The 13415-nt window shown below is 46.4% G+C and overlaps 1 protein-coding gene across 1 annotated transcript; it reads right to left on the minus strand.

The window, feature by feature from the left end:
• Positions 1-741: 741 nt before the first annotated feature.
• Positions 742-7314, minus strand: LOC122941667 (oocyte zinc finger protein XlCOF7.1-like). The gene is made up of 7 exons (XM_044299079.1): positions 7298-7314; positions 3834-3962; positions 3525-3704; positions 3319-3442; positions 3141-3235; positions 2341-2443; positions 742-1738 (listed from the first exon to the last, which is right to left on the minus strand). The coding sequence occupies exons 2-7, from the start codon at positions 3903-3905 to the stop codon at positions 765-767; spliced, it is 1548 nt and encodes a 515-aa protein (XP_044155014.1). The 5' UTR covers positions 3906-3962; positions 7298-7314; the 3' UTR covers positions 742-764.
• Positions 7315-13415: the final 6101 nt, after the last annotated feature.

A 13415-nucleotide genomic window follows, 5' to 3' on the forward strand; every position in this document is an offset into this window, starting at 1 on the left:
GGCCGTGTGCAATAGGCCTAAAGCGTAGTGCGGTCGCTGTAGGGCCCAAGTCAAGGGGTATAGAGTCAGGGGCTGTCGGCCGACCGTACCCTGAGCTCGAATAGGCCCCACTGGACCATTCTTTAGTGTCTATTAGCCATTGTTTTGGCTTAATGACTTAGCTCCTATACTTGTATCCAGCCTTTCTAGCCCGTCTGGCTATTAGTATTGCTCCTTTTTCAGGCGCTACTTTGCCTGTCACCCTGTATTTTTTACGTCCCCTGATGAGTTTTCCCAACTGAAACGTGACACGTCAGGACACTTATAGGGCATATTAGGGACAACGGCCCGTACCAGGGTTAGGTATCCGGACGGGGTCGCTCCTTGCGGAGCAAGTACTCCGTATAGGTAGGTAGGGTCTACTAGCCCCCTCCCCCTTCTATTAGGGACACACTAGGGACGAATTTCTCCCGACCTTACCTACCATCTAGCAAATTTCGGTACCATCATTAATGCACGCTCTCCAGTGATCACCACCCTCCAAGAACCGGACTTCTCCCCTGAGGCATCACCTACCAGGCTCCGTCCATATAGACCTGTCCGTCTATCAACTATCCGGGTGAGAACGTTCCATTCTTTACACTGGTGTATTGTCGTGCATTTGTCTTTTGGCCCATCCGGGCTTGTCTAATTTTTGCATCCTTTTTTGTGCCATTTATTCTAATCTTATTACCATTAAATGTTAAGTTTTATTCCCTTTGATCCCCAATAAGGGATCAGTCCATTTACTTCTCCCCTGTGTGAATTAGCTGATGCTTAACAAGATTTGTTTTCCGAGAAAAACATTTCCCACATTCTGAGCATGAAAATGGCTTCTCCCCTGTGTGAGTTCTCTGATGTTTAACAAGATGTGTTTTCTGAGAAAAACATTTCCCGCATTCTGAGCATGAAAATGGCTTCTCCCCTGTGTGAGTTCTCTGATGTTTAACAAGATATGTTTTCTGAGAAAAACATTTCCCACATTCTGAGCATGAAAATGGCTTCTCCCCTGTGTGAGTTATCTGATGTAAAACAACCTCATGCTTCTGGGTAAAATATTTCCCGCATTCTGAACATGAAAATGGCTTCTCCCCTGTGTGTATTCTTTGATGTTTAACAAGATCTGATTTAGCATTAAAACATTTCTCACATTCTGAGCATGAAAATAGCTTCTCCCCTGTGTGAGTTCTCAGATGTCTAACAAGATTTGCTTTATGATAAAAACATTTCCCACATTCTGAGCATGAAAATGGCTTCTCCCCTGTGTGAGTTCTCTGATGTAAAACAACCTCATGCTTCTGGGTAAAATATTTCCCGCATTCTGAACATGAAAATGGCTTCTCCCCTGTGTGAATTCTTTGATGTTTAACAAGATCTGATTTAGCATTAAAACATTTCTCGCATTCTGAGCATGAAAATGGCTTTTCTCCTGTGTGAGTTCTCAGATGTCTAACAAGATTTGATTTCCGTTGAAAACATTTCCCACATTCTGAACATGAAAATTGCTTCTCTGGTCTTTGATGCTCACCCCTTCTGTGTTCTTTGTTTTGCTTAACAGTCTGTGATAAATCAGAAGATCGGATCCATTGAAAAGAATCAGATGATGGAGCTTTGCTGTGAAAGTCTGAGGATGCATCTGGGATAATCACATGCTGTTCATATACATCTTGAGTGTGTTGTGAAGATATCCCATGTCCCTCTGAGCTCCTGGTGCAGTCATCTGCCAAGAATACATTTGTATTATTTTTCAAATAATATAACTTTAAATAATATTAATATGTTATAACATTTCTATCTCAACAATTAAAAATAAATTGCAAGCAATGTAGCAAAATTAAATTCTTCACTAAGGCCGAATGCACATGGCTGTGTTCCGTGGCCGAGGGCGGTCCGTGGTATGTCGGGCTGGATTCCTGTTCAGAGCAGGAGCGCACTGCGTCATTGGTTGCTATGACGCCGTGCGCTTCATGTCGCCGCTGCACTACAGTAATACACCCTCCAATCAGCTGTTTGAAGAGTCTGTGATGCTCAAGTAAGAGACCATTAAATACCCTACTGTATTTTTGGTTTGGTCACTCCCAGACTAGATGAGGACCAATCTGCCAATGCGACATACGAGTGCCATATTTATTTGATTTATCCAGTGGTACTTTAGTCTCCATGCAGTGGTCACCACTTTGTTTTAATAGTTATTAATAAAAGTTATATTTTATTCACAGTTTATTCCACTTCTTCTATAGAGGAGAAAACCTCTTTAAATGTATTCAGTTAAGGATTAGATTCTGTGGGTCTTCTCTGCTTTATTTAGTGGTCACTACTCGCCTGGGCAGTTATCTGTGGGAATGTCCTCTATACTCTGCTCATCACCCCTCGCATATGTCTCTGTAGGATTAATATTGTTCAGATCTTCACCCGGATTCACAAGCTGTGAAACACATATTATAGAAGTCATCAGACGGTTGGAGAAGTCGTGTGGAAGATCAGTTATTACAATGACAACCATAAATGATAGAACAGCAGGAGATATCTGACCTAAATATCTGCAGGTCTCCTGTATAAATCCAAACTGTTAGCTCCTTATTCCAACCAGCAGACTACATAACTAGAAAATTGTGAGAAGATCCAGACCACATGTAATGTCTATGGTCGGCTGTAATCCTACCATCTCCACCGTTCTCATTATACAGATGAAACTCAAAAAATGAGAATAACGTGAGAATATTAAATGGAATTGCATTAATGCAGGTTAAAATTAGAATTTTGTGAAAATCTTCAATATTCTAGGCTCAAAGTGTCACACTCTAGTCAGCTAATTAATCCATACCCCCTGAGCAAAGGGGACCTGAGAGTGTGACTTTGGGGTTTCATAAGCTGTAAGCCATAATAATCCAAATTATAACAAATAAAGGCTTGAAATATCTCGCTTTGCATGTAATGAGTCTCATATGTTAGTTTCACCTTTTAAGTTACATTACTGAAATAAATGAACTTTGCACAATATTCTAATCTTTCGAGTTTCACCTGTACAAGGATAAAACATATACTACTGGTGGATAAAACAAGATCTTCACAGCCTCCTACAGATCCTAGGGGACATTTCATGAGACCTTATCTCCATCTACCTGATCATCCTGTGGGACACTGTGATGTTCTCCTGAACCATCCTGTGGAAGAAGAGGACTGGGAAATCTCTCAGGTGTTCTTCTCTCTTGCTTAACTGTTGGAAACACATCCAGTAACTGAATTAATTCCTTACATACAGATAATGAGAGGACGTGTGGATTTAGTCATGTCTATTACCTGGTGATGTGAGGGGCCGGTAATCCTCCATCATATCGTCCTTGTACAGATCTTTGTGCCCTTCTAAATACTCCCACTCCTCCATGGAGAAATAGATGGTGACATCCTGACACCTAATAGGAACCTGACAATACAATGGTACAGTCATCACCCAGATCTCTTCATAGCGTTCCTGTATAATGTCCCAACATTCCCAGCAGTGTCACCTCTCCAGTCAGCAGCTCAATCATCTTCTTGGTGAGTTCTAGGATCTTCTCTCTATTGATTTCCTCATGTATCAGGGGATGAAGTGGAGGCCCCGTGATTGGGCTCAGGGTTCTTCCTGATCCTTCAGACACAGGATCCTGACAACTCTCACTAGAGGTCTTCTTTACTACTGTGTAGTCCTGGTTATGGAGAGACACAGTAATAAATATCACTCCATACATTTCCAGAGTCCCTCACCTCTCCAGTCATGTCCATCTGTTAGTAACATAGATAAGATGATGTAATGTGACATCATCAGAATCTCTCACCTCTCCAGTAAGCCGGAAGAGGATCTCTAGGGTGAGATTTATTATACTCTCCGCCATCTTGTCCCTGTCCATCCTTGATAGGTCAATCAGGAGAAGGATCTGATATAGAAGATCTCCACTGAGCGGATCCTGTATTGTAGAAGACACAGAGACAGCTCCACTGCATACACTCTGTAACTACATCCCGATGCAACACTTCAGGTCATCCAGCACCGATCAAAACCAGCACAACAAAGTCCTGAATACACTGAATAGCACCCAGTCATGTGATTACAGACTCCTCCCATACACAGTCACATGTTCATGACATCATCACAGGTCCTTATCCTCCTCCAACAGCACAGCCTGGAGGACTCCTCCCACACACAGTCACATGTTCATGACATCATCACAGGTCCTTTCCCTCCTCCAACAGCACAGCCTAGAGGACCCCTCCTACACATGGTCATGACATCATGAAAGGTCCTTAAGCCCACTAGTCTCCCCCTCCCCCATACATGTAGTGCCCAGCAGTGCAGGTGGAGGTATGAGTACAGTCACCGCCATTGTCTGTCAGGATTACTCGGGATGGGGATCAGTAAGGCTGTGCACGCCTTTCATCATTTCTTTAGATTGAACTCTATGTATTTTCCTGGTATGATGGAATAACTCTAACCCCCAGTGACACGCTGAATCCCTTGTATAACACGTGGCGGTATCAACTTTGAGAAATGTGACAAAGTGCATGGAGCCGCTGGAGCATTGTGTGTTTGAACATGTGGGATGTCTGACAAATACTTTCTATTCCTGGCTTTTTTCGTTGGTTATCTATTTAGTGCAGCCTTAGCATGTCCGTGCTCTCCACCGCTCAAAGGTGAGCTGCCATTCTCTCTCTGTGAATAAAAAACACTACGTACCATCCACACCTCATGTCCCGGAAGAAGCCATAGGTAGTGGAGGTGGCGGTTGTGTTGGTCGATACTTATTGGGGAGGTGGCGGTTGTGCTGGTCGATACTTATGGGGAAAGTGGTGGTTGTGCTGGTCGATACTTATGGGGGAAGTGGCGGTTGTGATGGTCTATACTTATGGGGGAAGTGGCGGTTGTGATGGTCTATACTTATGGGGGAAGTGGCGGTTGTGATGGTCTATACTTATGGGGGAAGTGGCGGTTGTGATGGTCTATACTTATGGGGAAGTGGTGGTTGTGCTGGTCTATGCTTATGGGGAGGTGGCGGTTGTGCTGGTCTATGCTTATGGGGAGGTGGCGGTTGTGCTGGTCTATGCTTATGGGGAGGTGGCGGTTGTGCTGGTTAATATTTATTAGGGAGGTGGTGGTTGTGCTGGTCGATACTTATTGGGGAGGTGGCGGTTGTGCTGGTCTATACTTATGGGGGAAGTGGTGGTTGTGCTGGTCGATACTTATGGGGGAAGTGGCGGTTGTGATGGTCTATACTTATGGGGGAAGTGGTGGTTGTGCTGGTCGACACTTATTGGAGAGGTGGCGGTTGTGCTGGTCTAAGCTTATGGGGAGGTGGCGGTTGTGCTGGTCTATGCTTATGGGGAGGTGGCGGTTGTGCTGGTTAATACTTATTAGGGAGGTGGTGGCTGTGCTGGTCGATATTTATTTTGGAGGTGGCAGTTGTACTGGTCTATACTTATTGGAGAGGTGGCGGTTGTGCTGGTCTATACTTATTGGAGAGGTGGCAGTTGTACTGGTCTATACTTATTGGAGAGGTGGCAGTTGTACTGGTCTATACTTATTGGAGAGGTGGCAGTTGTACTGGTCTATACTTATTGGGGAGGTGGCAGTTGTACTGGTCTATACTTATTGGGGAGGTGGCGATTGTGCTGGTCTCATGCTTGCCTATTTTACTCTTTATGCTTGATTAGTTGTCTGGGTCCTAATCCTTATATTCTGATACTCTAGGGTGGTCCCTGGGAGTGTTTACTGCAGACTCTTGTAGACTCTTTAATATTTGGGGTAACCTGCATCTCTACGTTTATGTACCTGACTGCACTGCGTTTACCGTTCTGGGAGTGAGGGACATCTACCTTTTTCACTACGTTTTTTATGCGTACTTACACTCACCTAAAGAATTATTAGGCACACTATACTAATACGGTGTTGGACCCCCTTTTGCCTTCAGAACTGCCTTAATTCTACGTGGCATTGATTCAACAAGGTGCTGATAGCATTCTTTAGAAATGTTGGCCGATATTGATAGGATAGCATCTTGCAGTTGATGGAGATTTGAGGGATGCACATCCAGGGCACGAAGCTCCCGTTCCACCACATCCCAAAGATGCTCTATTGGGTTGAGATCTGGTGACTGGGGGCCATTTTAGTACAGGGAACTCATTGTCATGTTCAAGAAACCAATTTGAAATGATTCGAGCTTTGTGACATGGTGCATTATCCTGCTGGAAGTAGCCATCAGAGGATGGGTACATGGTGGTCATGAAGGGATGGACATGGTCAGAAACAATGCTCAGGTAGCCCGTGGCATTTAAACGATGGCCAATTGGCACTAAGGGGCCTAAAGTGTGCCCCGAAAACATCCCCCACACCATTACACCACCACCACCAGCCTGCACAGTGGTAACAAGGCATGATGGATACATGTTCTCATTCTGTTTACGCCAAATTTGGACTCTACCATTTGAATGTCTAAACAGAAATCGAGACTCATCAGACCATGCAACATTTTTCCAGTCTTCAACAGTCCAATTTTGGTGAGCTTGTGCAAATTGTATCTCCTTTTTCCTATTTGTAGTGGAGATGAGTGGTACCCGGTGGGGTCTTCTGCTGTTGTAGCCCACCTTTCTTTCCCATTCTGACATTCAGTTTGGAGTTCAGGAGATTGTCTTGACCAGGACCACAACCCTACATGGATTGAAGCAACTGCCATGTGATTGGTTGACTAGATAATCGCATTAATGAGAAATAGAGCAGGTGTTCCTAATAATTCTTTAGGTGAGTGTAGTTACTTATCAGTAAAGGCGCATTATTTCTGTCACATAGATTGCAATAGGTCCACGTTGTTAAGGGTTAGTGTACGCTGTTTAGATTAAACCCCCTTCAGTCCTCCGACTGCAGATTCTCAAGAGATAAAGGAAAAGAACAGGACTCTTGAGGGATACACATTCCAAGAGGAGAGCTCCAGTCATGCCCATTACCCCACAGGCTCCTCAAAGGAGTTGTGCAAGAATTGGTGGATTTTGGGCTCCGCCAACCCATGAAAAAGATGCCAAAGTGCAAAAAAAGAAAAATGGCACAAAAGGCTACAAAAAAAAATATTGTGACCAGCAGAAAAAAGATAACATCATTCTTACTGCATAATAAGAGATATAAAAATAGACCCCAGAAAACAATGGCGCAATTGCATATTTCACCATTCCACCCCGAATAACTTAATGTAATGACAAAATACAAGTCAGTCCGGAAAATAATAATCCCTTCTGTCAGCAGTGACTGGACACATACCTCCGGCTGCACCGCTGGACACTACATGTATGGGGGAGGGGGAGACTAGTAGGCTAAAGGACCTTTCATGATGTCATGACCATGTGATCCTGTGTGTGGGAGGAGTCAGGATGTGCTGCTGGAGGAGGTTAAGGACCTGTGATGATGTCATGACCATGTGACTGTGTGTGGGAGGAGTCAGGATGTGCTGCTGGAGGAGGTTAAGGACCTTGGATGATGTCATGACCATGTGACTTTGTGTGGGAGGAGTCAGGCTGGGCTGATGGAGGAGGTTGAGGACCTGTGATGATGTCATGACCATGTGGCCTTGTGTGGGAGGAGTCAGTCTTCAGGCTGTGCTGCTGGAGGAGGTAAAGGACCTTTCATAATGTCATGCCCATGTGATTATATGTGGGAGGAGTCAGGTGCTCAGGACTCTTGCTGTGCTGGTTGTGAATGGTGCTGATAACCAGAAGCTTTAACCCCTTAGTAACCAGCCTGTTTTGGGCGTTACTGACCAAGCGTTTTTCTTCCCTTTTTTCATCTTCGCCTTCCAAGAGCTATAACTTTTGTATTTTTCCCTCTATGTAGTTGAATGAGGGCTTATTTTGTTGCAGGACAAGTTGTAGTTATTAATAGTATCATTTTGGGGTACATGTTACTTTCTGATAAACTTTTATTAACTGTTTCTGGGAGGGAAATGTGAAAAAACACCAATACTGCCACTCAGTTTTTACATTATAATTCTTACTGCGATCATATTTTGGTATAAATAACACAATATCTTTATTCTCTGGGTCAGTACGATTACAGCGATACCAAATACATGTAGTTATTTATTTAAAGTTTTACTTCTCTTGTCCAATAAAACCCATTTTTTTTAAAGGAAAAAAAATCTTTTTGCATCACCGCATCCCAAGACCCATAACTTCTTTACTTTTCTTTCTACTACGGATCCGGCGTGTACTCCACTTGCCGGAATTACACGCCGGATCCGTAACACCGCAAGTGAACTGAAAGCATTTAAAGACTGATCCGTCTTCAAAATGCGTTCAGTGTTACTATGGCAGCCAGGACGCTATTAAAGTCCTGGTTGCCATAGTAGGAGCGGGGGAGCGGTATACTTACAGTCCGTGCGGCTCCCGGGGCGCTCCAGAATGACGCCAGAGCGCCCCATGCGCATGGATGACGTCACTCTGAAGCGCCCCGGGAGCCGCATGGACGGTAAGTATACTGCTCCCCCGCTCCCCACTACACTTTACTATGGCTGCCAGGACTTTATCGTCCCGGCAGCCATGGTAACCATTGAGAAAAAGCTAAACGTCGGATCCGGCAATGCGCCGAAACGACGTTTAGCTTAAGGCCGGATCCGGATCAATGCCTTTCAATGGGCATTAATTCCGGATCCGGCCTTGCGGCAAGTGTTCAGGATTTTTGGCCGGAGCAAAGAGCGCAGCATGCTGCAGTATTTTCTCCGGCCAAAAAACGTTCCGGTCCTGAACTGAAGACATCCTGATGCATCCTGAACGGATTTCTCTCCATTCAGAATGTATGGGGATAATCCTGATAAAGGGGAATATAACAGGCAATATTTTGAGTGCTTTTATAATACGGTGCACTATCCCTATAGTGTATTGCATTTATATGTCAGTGCTTTACTAACATAGACCAGCAGACTGCACCAGAGAGGCACAGCCTGCTGGAAAATACTCAAGGCAGGCTTGGGTCCTATACTAGGCCTCAGTCGGCCTTTACACATATCGGCACCCCGATGGGAGACAGAGGGAGTCCGCAGCATCTAGGGGGATAAACAGCCCTGATCAGCACTCCTGCCGGTCCGGGATGTTAGAGCAGGAGCGCAGCTCTCATGTGAGAACCTAACCCCCGCTCTCCGCTGCACAGGGGACACGTGCAGTGCTTAGGCTGGGACGCTGTAAAAAGGCATATTGGTGGTCACTAAGAGTTTAACGTGTATGTAGCAGAGCTGTCTCTGTTGATGTGTATGTAGCAGAGCTGTCTCTGTGTGATGTGTATGTAGCGGAGCTGTCTCTGTGTGATGTGTATGTAGCAGAGCTGTCTCTGTGTGATGTGTATGTAGCAGAGCTGTCTCTGTGTGATGTGTATGTAGCAGAGCTGTCTCTGTGTGACGTGTATGTAGCAGAGCTGTCTCTGTGTGATGTGTATGTAGCGGAGCTGTCTCTGTTGATGTGTATGTAGCAGAGCTCTCTCTGTTGATGTGTATGTAGCAGAGCTGTCTCTGTGTGATGTGTATGTAGCGGGGCTGTCTCTGTGTGATGTGTATGTAGCAGAGCTGTCTCTATGTGATGTGTATGTAGCGGAGCTGTCTCTGTTGATGTGTATGTAGCAGAGCTCTCTCTGTTGATGTGTATGTAGCAGAGCTGTCTCTGTGTGATGTGTATGTAGTGGGACTGTCTCTGTGTGATGTGTATGTAGCGGAGCTGTCTCTGTGTGATGTGTATGTAGCGGAGCTGTCTCTGTGTGATGTGTATGTAGCAGAGCTGTCTCTGTGTGATGTGTATGTAGCAGGACTGTGTCTGTGTGATGTGTATGTAGCGGAGCTATCTCTGTGTGATGTGTATGTAGCAGAGCTGTCTCTGTGTGATGTGTATGTAGCGGAGCTGCCTCTGTGTGATGTGTATGTACCGGAGCTGTCTCTGTGTGATGTGTGTGTAGCGGAGCTGTCTCTGTGTGATGTGTATGTAGCGGAGCTGTCTCTGTATGATGTGTATGTAGTGGAGCTGTCTCTGTGTGACGTGTATGTAGCGGAGCTGTCTCTGTGTGACGTGTATGTAGCGGAGCTGTCTCTGTGTGTGACGTGTATGTAGCGGAGCTGCCTCTGTGTGATGTGTATGTAGTGAAGCTGTCTCTGTGTGATGTGTATGTAGCGGAGCTGTCTCTGTGTGATGTGTATGTAGCGGAGCTGTCTCTGTGTGATGTGTATGTAGCAGAGCTGTCTCTGTATGATAATAATATAATAATAATCTTTATTTATATAGCACCAACATATTCCGCAGCACCACAAAATTCAGGGGTTCATGTACAAACATAAATAACATAGCAACAGACAAGTTGATTATTACAATAAGAGGAATGAGGGCCCTGCTCGCAAGAGCTTACAATCTATGAGGGGATAGGGGTGACACAAAAGGTAGAAGTGCTTGTTATGTGCGATAATCCAGCCATCTTGGGAGAATAGGGGAGCAGCTATAAAGCCACATGAGCCGGTCAGCAGCCGATATACAAAGTGCTTCTGGGTGCAGTGGAGGCTCAGCTTCAGGGAATGATAAATGGGCTATGGGAGGTGAGAGGCCACCCTGAAAAGATGTGTTTTTAGCGAATGCTTAAAACTGTGCATGTTGTGATTAAGTCCGATTTCTTGGGGTAGCGCATTCCAGAGAACTGGCGCAGCTCCGGAAAAATCTTGGAGCCGGGAGAGAGAGGTTCGGATTTTTGTGTAAGTCAGTCGTAAGTCATTGGCTGAACGGAGAGCACGGGTAGGGTGGTAGACAGAGATGAGAGAAGAGATGTAGGGGGTGCAGCACTGTGGAGAGCACGGGTAGGGTGGTAGACAGAGACGAGAGAAGAGATGTAGGGGGTGCAGCACTGTGGAGAGCCCGGGTAGGGTGGTAGACAGAGATGAGAGAAGAGATGTAGGGGGTGCAGCACTGTGGAGGGCACGGGTAGGGTGTTAGACAGAGATGAGAGAAGAGATGTAGGGGGTGCAGCACTGTGGAGAGCACGGGTAGGATGGTAGACAGAGATGAGGAGGAGATGTAGGGGGTGCAGCACTGTGGAGAGCCCAGGTAGGATGGTAGGCAGAGATGAGAGAAGAGATGTAGGGGGTGCAGCACTGTGGAGAGCACGGGTAGGGTGGTAGACAGAGATGAGGAGGAGATGTAGGGGGTGCAGCACTGTGGAGAGCACGGGTATGGTGGTAGACAGAGATGAGAGAAGAGATGTAGGGGGTGCAGCACTGTGGAGAGCACGGGTAGGATGGTAGACAGAGATGAGAGAAGAGATGTAGGGGGTGCAGCACTGTGGAGGGCACGGGTAGGATGGTAGACAGAGATGAGGGAGGAGATGTAGGGGGTGCAGCACTGTGGAGAGCACGGGTAGGGTGGTAGACAGAGATGAGAGAAGAGATGTAGGGGGTGCAGCACTGTGGAGAGCTTTGTGGGTGAGGAGGAGCAGTATGGGTAGCCAGCACAATGACTGGCACAGGGCAGAGGCATCAGAGTAACCGTTGGACAGATAGTTTGACCCTGGCTGCTGCATTAAGAATAGATTGGAGAGGGGAGTCTGGTGAGGGGGAGGCCAATTAATAGTGAGTTGCAGTAATCAAGGCGGGAGTGGATCAGGGCAACAATTAGTTTTTATTGTTTCCATAGTGATAAAGGGGCGGATACTAGAGATGTTTTTGAGGTGCAGGCGACATGAGCGGGAGAGAGATTGAATATAGGAGGTGTGGGGATTTGCTCTGGTAGACACGCTTGCGGACGCAGTACAGAGGCAATGACAACGTCTTTAACTTAAGTGCAGTGTTTTATTCACACAGACGTAAAGTGACAAAATAACAGTTTCAAGAAAAAAACTGTCACCTTGATTCTGGTGTTTGTTCACACCAGGCTGCAGCACATAAGTCCTTGAAGGGAGCAGTAGTCCATGTGCTTTTGTCCACAAACAATGTAGCAGGCCTAGTCCAAGCCCAAACGCTCAAGCTCCAACACCCAGACTGCCAGCACTCCACTAGCAGATGGAGGATAATTCACCCAGCTGAACATGCTGGCTGGGTTTTTATATCCCAGCCAAAACCCGCCCTGGAACCGTGGGGAACAGCCACCCACCCTGCTCTTTGGCTGCTCCCAATAAGAACCGGCCCGGATTGGCTTTACAGCCATTCTGACAGCTGAAGTGTCAGACTGCACTACAGAACTGACACTTCAGGAAAAAAAATCTGGTTCTTACCTCACCAAGGCCAGGAACCTCGGTGACACGTATGTTCCGTCAATGACGGCTCCTTGTTCCTTCTTACATACCTGCCCCCTTTGTTCAACCCTGAGGGGGTGAACACACACCAGACAGTGTACGCGGGACAGGGCATCCGCGTTTCCCTATAACCTGCCTGCCCTGTGTTCCACGGAAAACTTAAAATTTTGCAAAGATAAGAACCACCTGGTGACCCGAGCATTCCTCTCTTTGGCCTGGCTCATCCATTTCAGAGGGGAGTGGTCGGTCACCAGATGGAACCTTCTCCCCAAAAGATAGCAGCGTAGACACTCGAGTGCCCACTTGATGGCCAGGCACTCTCTCTCCACTATACTGTATCTAGTCTCGGCTGGGATGAGCTTCCGGCAGAGGAAGACAATGGGATGCTCCTCCCCGTCAATATCTTGAGATAGTACAGCACCGAGACCTACCTCGGAGGCATCGGTTTGCACTATAAACTCCCTTTTGAAGTCGGGCGTCACAAAAACCGGGGACCCACACAGGGCCGACTTCAAAGCGGAGAAAGCCTTTTCCGCCTCCTCATCCCAGTGGACCGTCACTGACTTGCGTCCCTTCAAAAGGCCTGTCAATGGTGCGGCGACTGTAGCAAAATTGGGGACAAACCTCATATAGTACCTCACCATACCCAGGAACGACTTTACTTGCAGAGTAGTGACAGGTCTCGGCCAATTCCTAATTGCCTCAATTTTGTTCACCTGTGGTTTCATCATTCCGCGCCCAATTACATACCCCAGGTACTTGGTCTCTTCTAACCCTATCGAGCACTTAGCCTTCCTAAGGGAGTCCACTACAGCCTGTACTTGGTAAGTGACTTTTCCAGTCGGTGCTATGGACAATGATATCGTCCAGGTACGCCGAAGCGTATCGACGATGTGGACGGAGTACAATATCCATTAACCTTTGAAACGTGGCAGGAGCGCCATGTAGACCAAATGGTAATACCTTGTACTGATAGAGCCCCTCTGGCGTGACGAAAGCAGTTTTTTCTTTGGCAGCCTCCGTCAAGGGTACCTGCCAGTACCCTTTGGTAAGGTCCAACACAGAAAAATACCGGGCTTGGCCCAACTTTTCAATAAGCTCATCGACTCGGGGCATGGGATACACGTCAAAC

Source organism: Bufo gargarizans, chromosome 6 (genome assembly GCF_014858855.1).
Source record: "Bufo gargarizans isolate SCDJY-AF-19 chromosome 6, ASM1485885v1, whole genome shotgun sequence".
In the NCBI taxonomy this organism is placed as follows: Eukaryota; Metazoa; Chordata; class Amphibia; order Anura; family Bufonidae; genus Bufo; species Bufo gargarizans.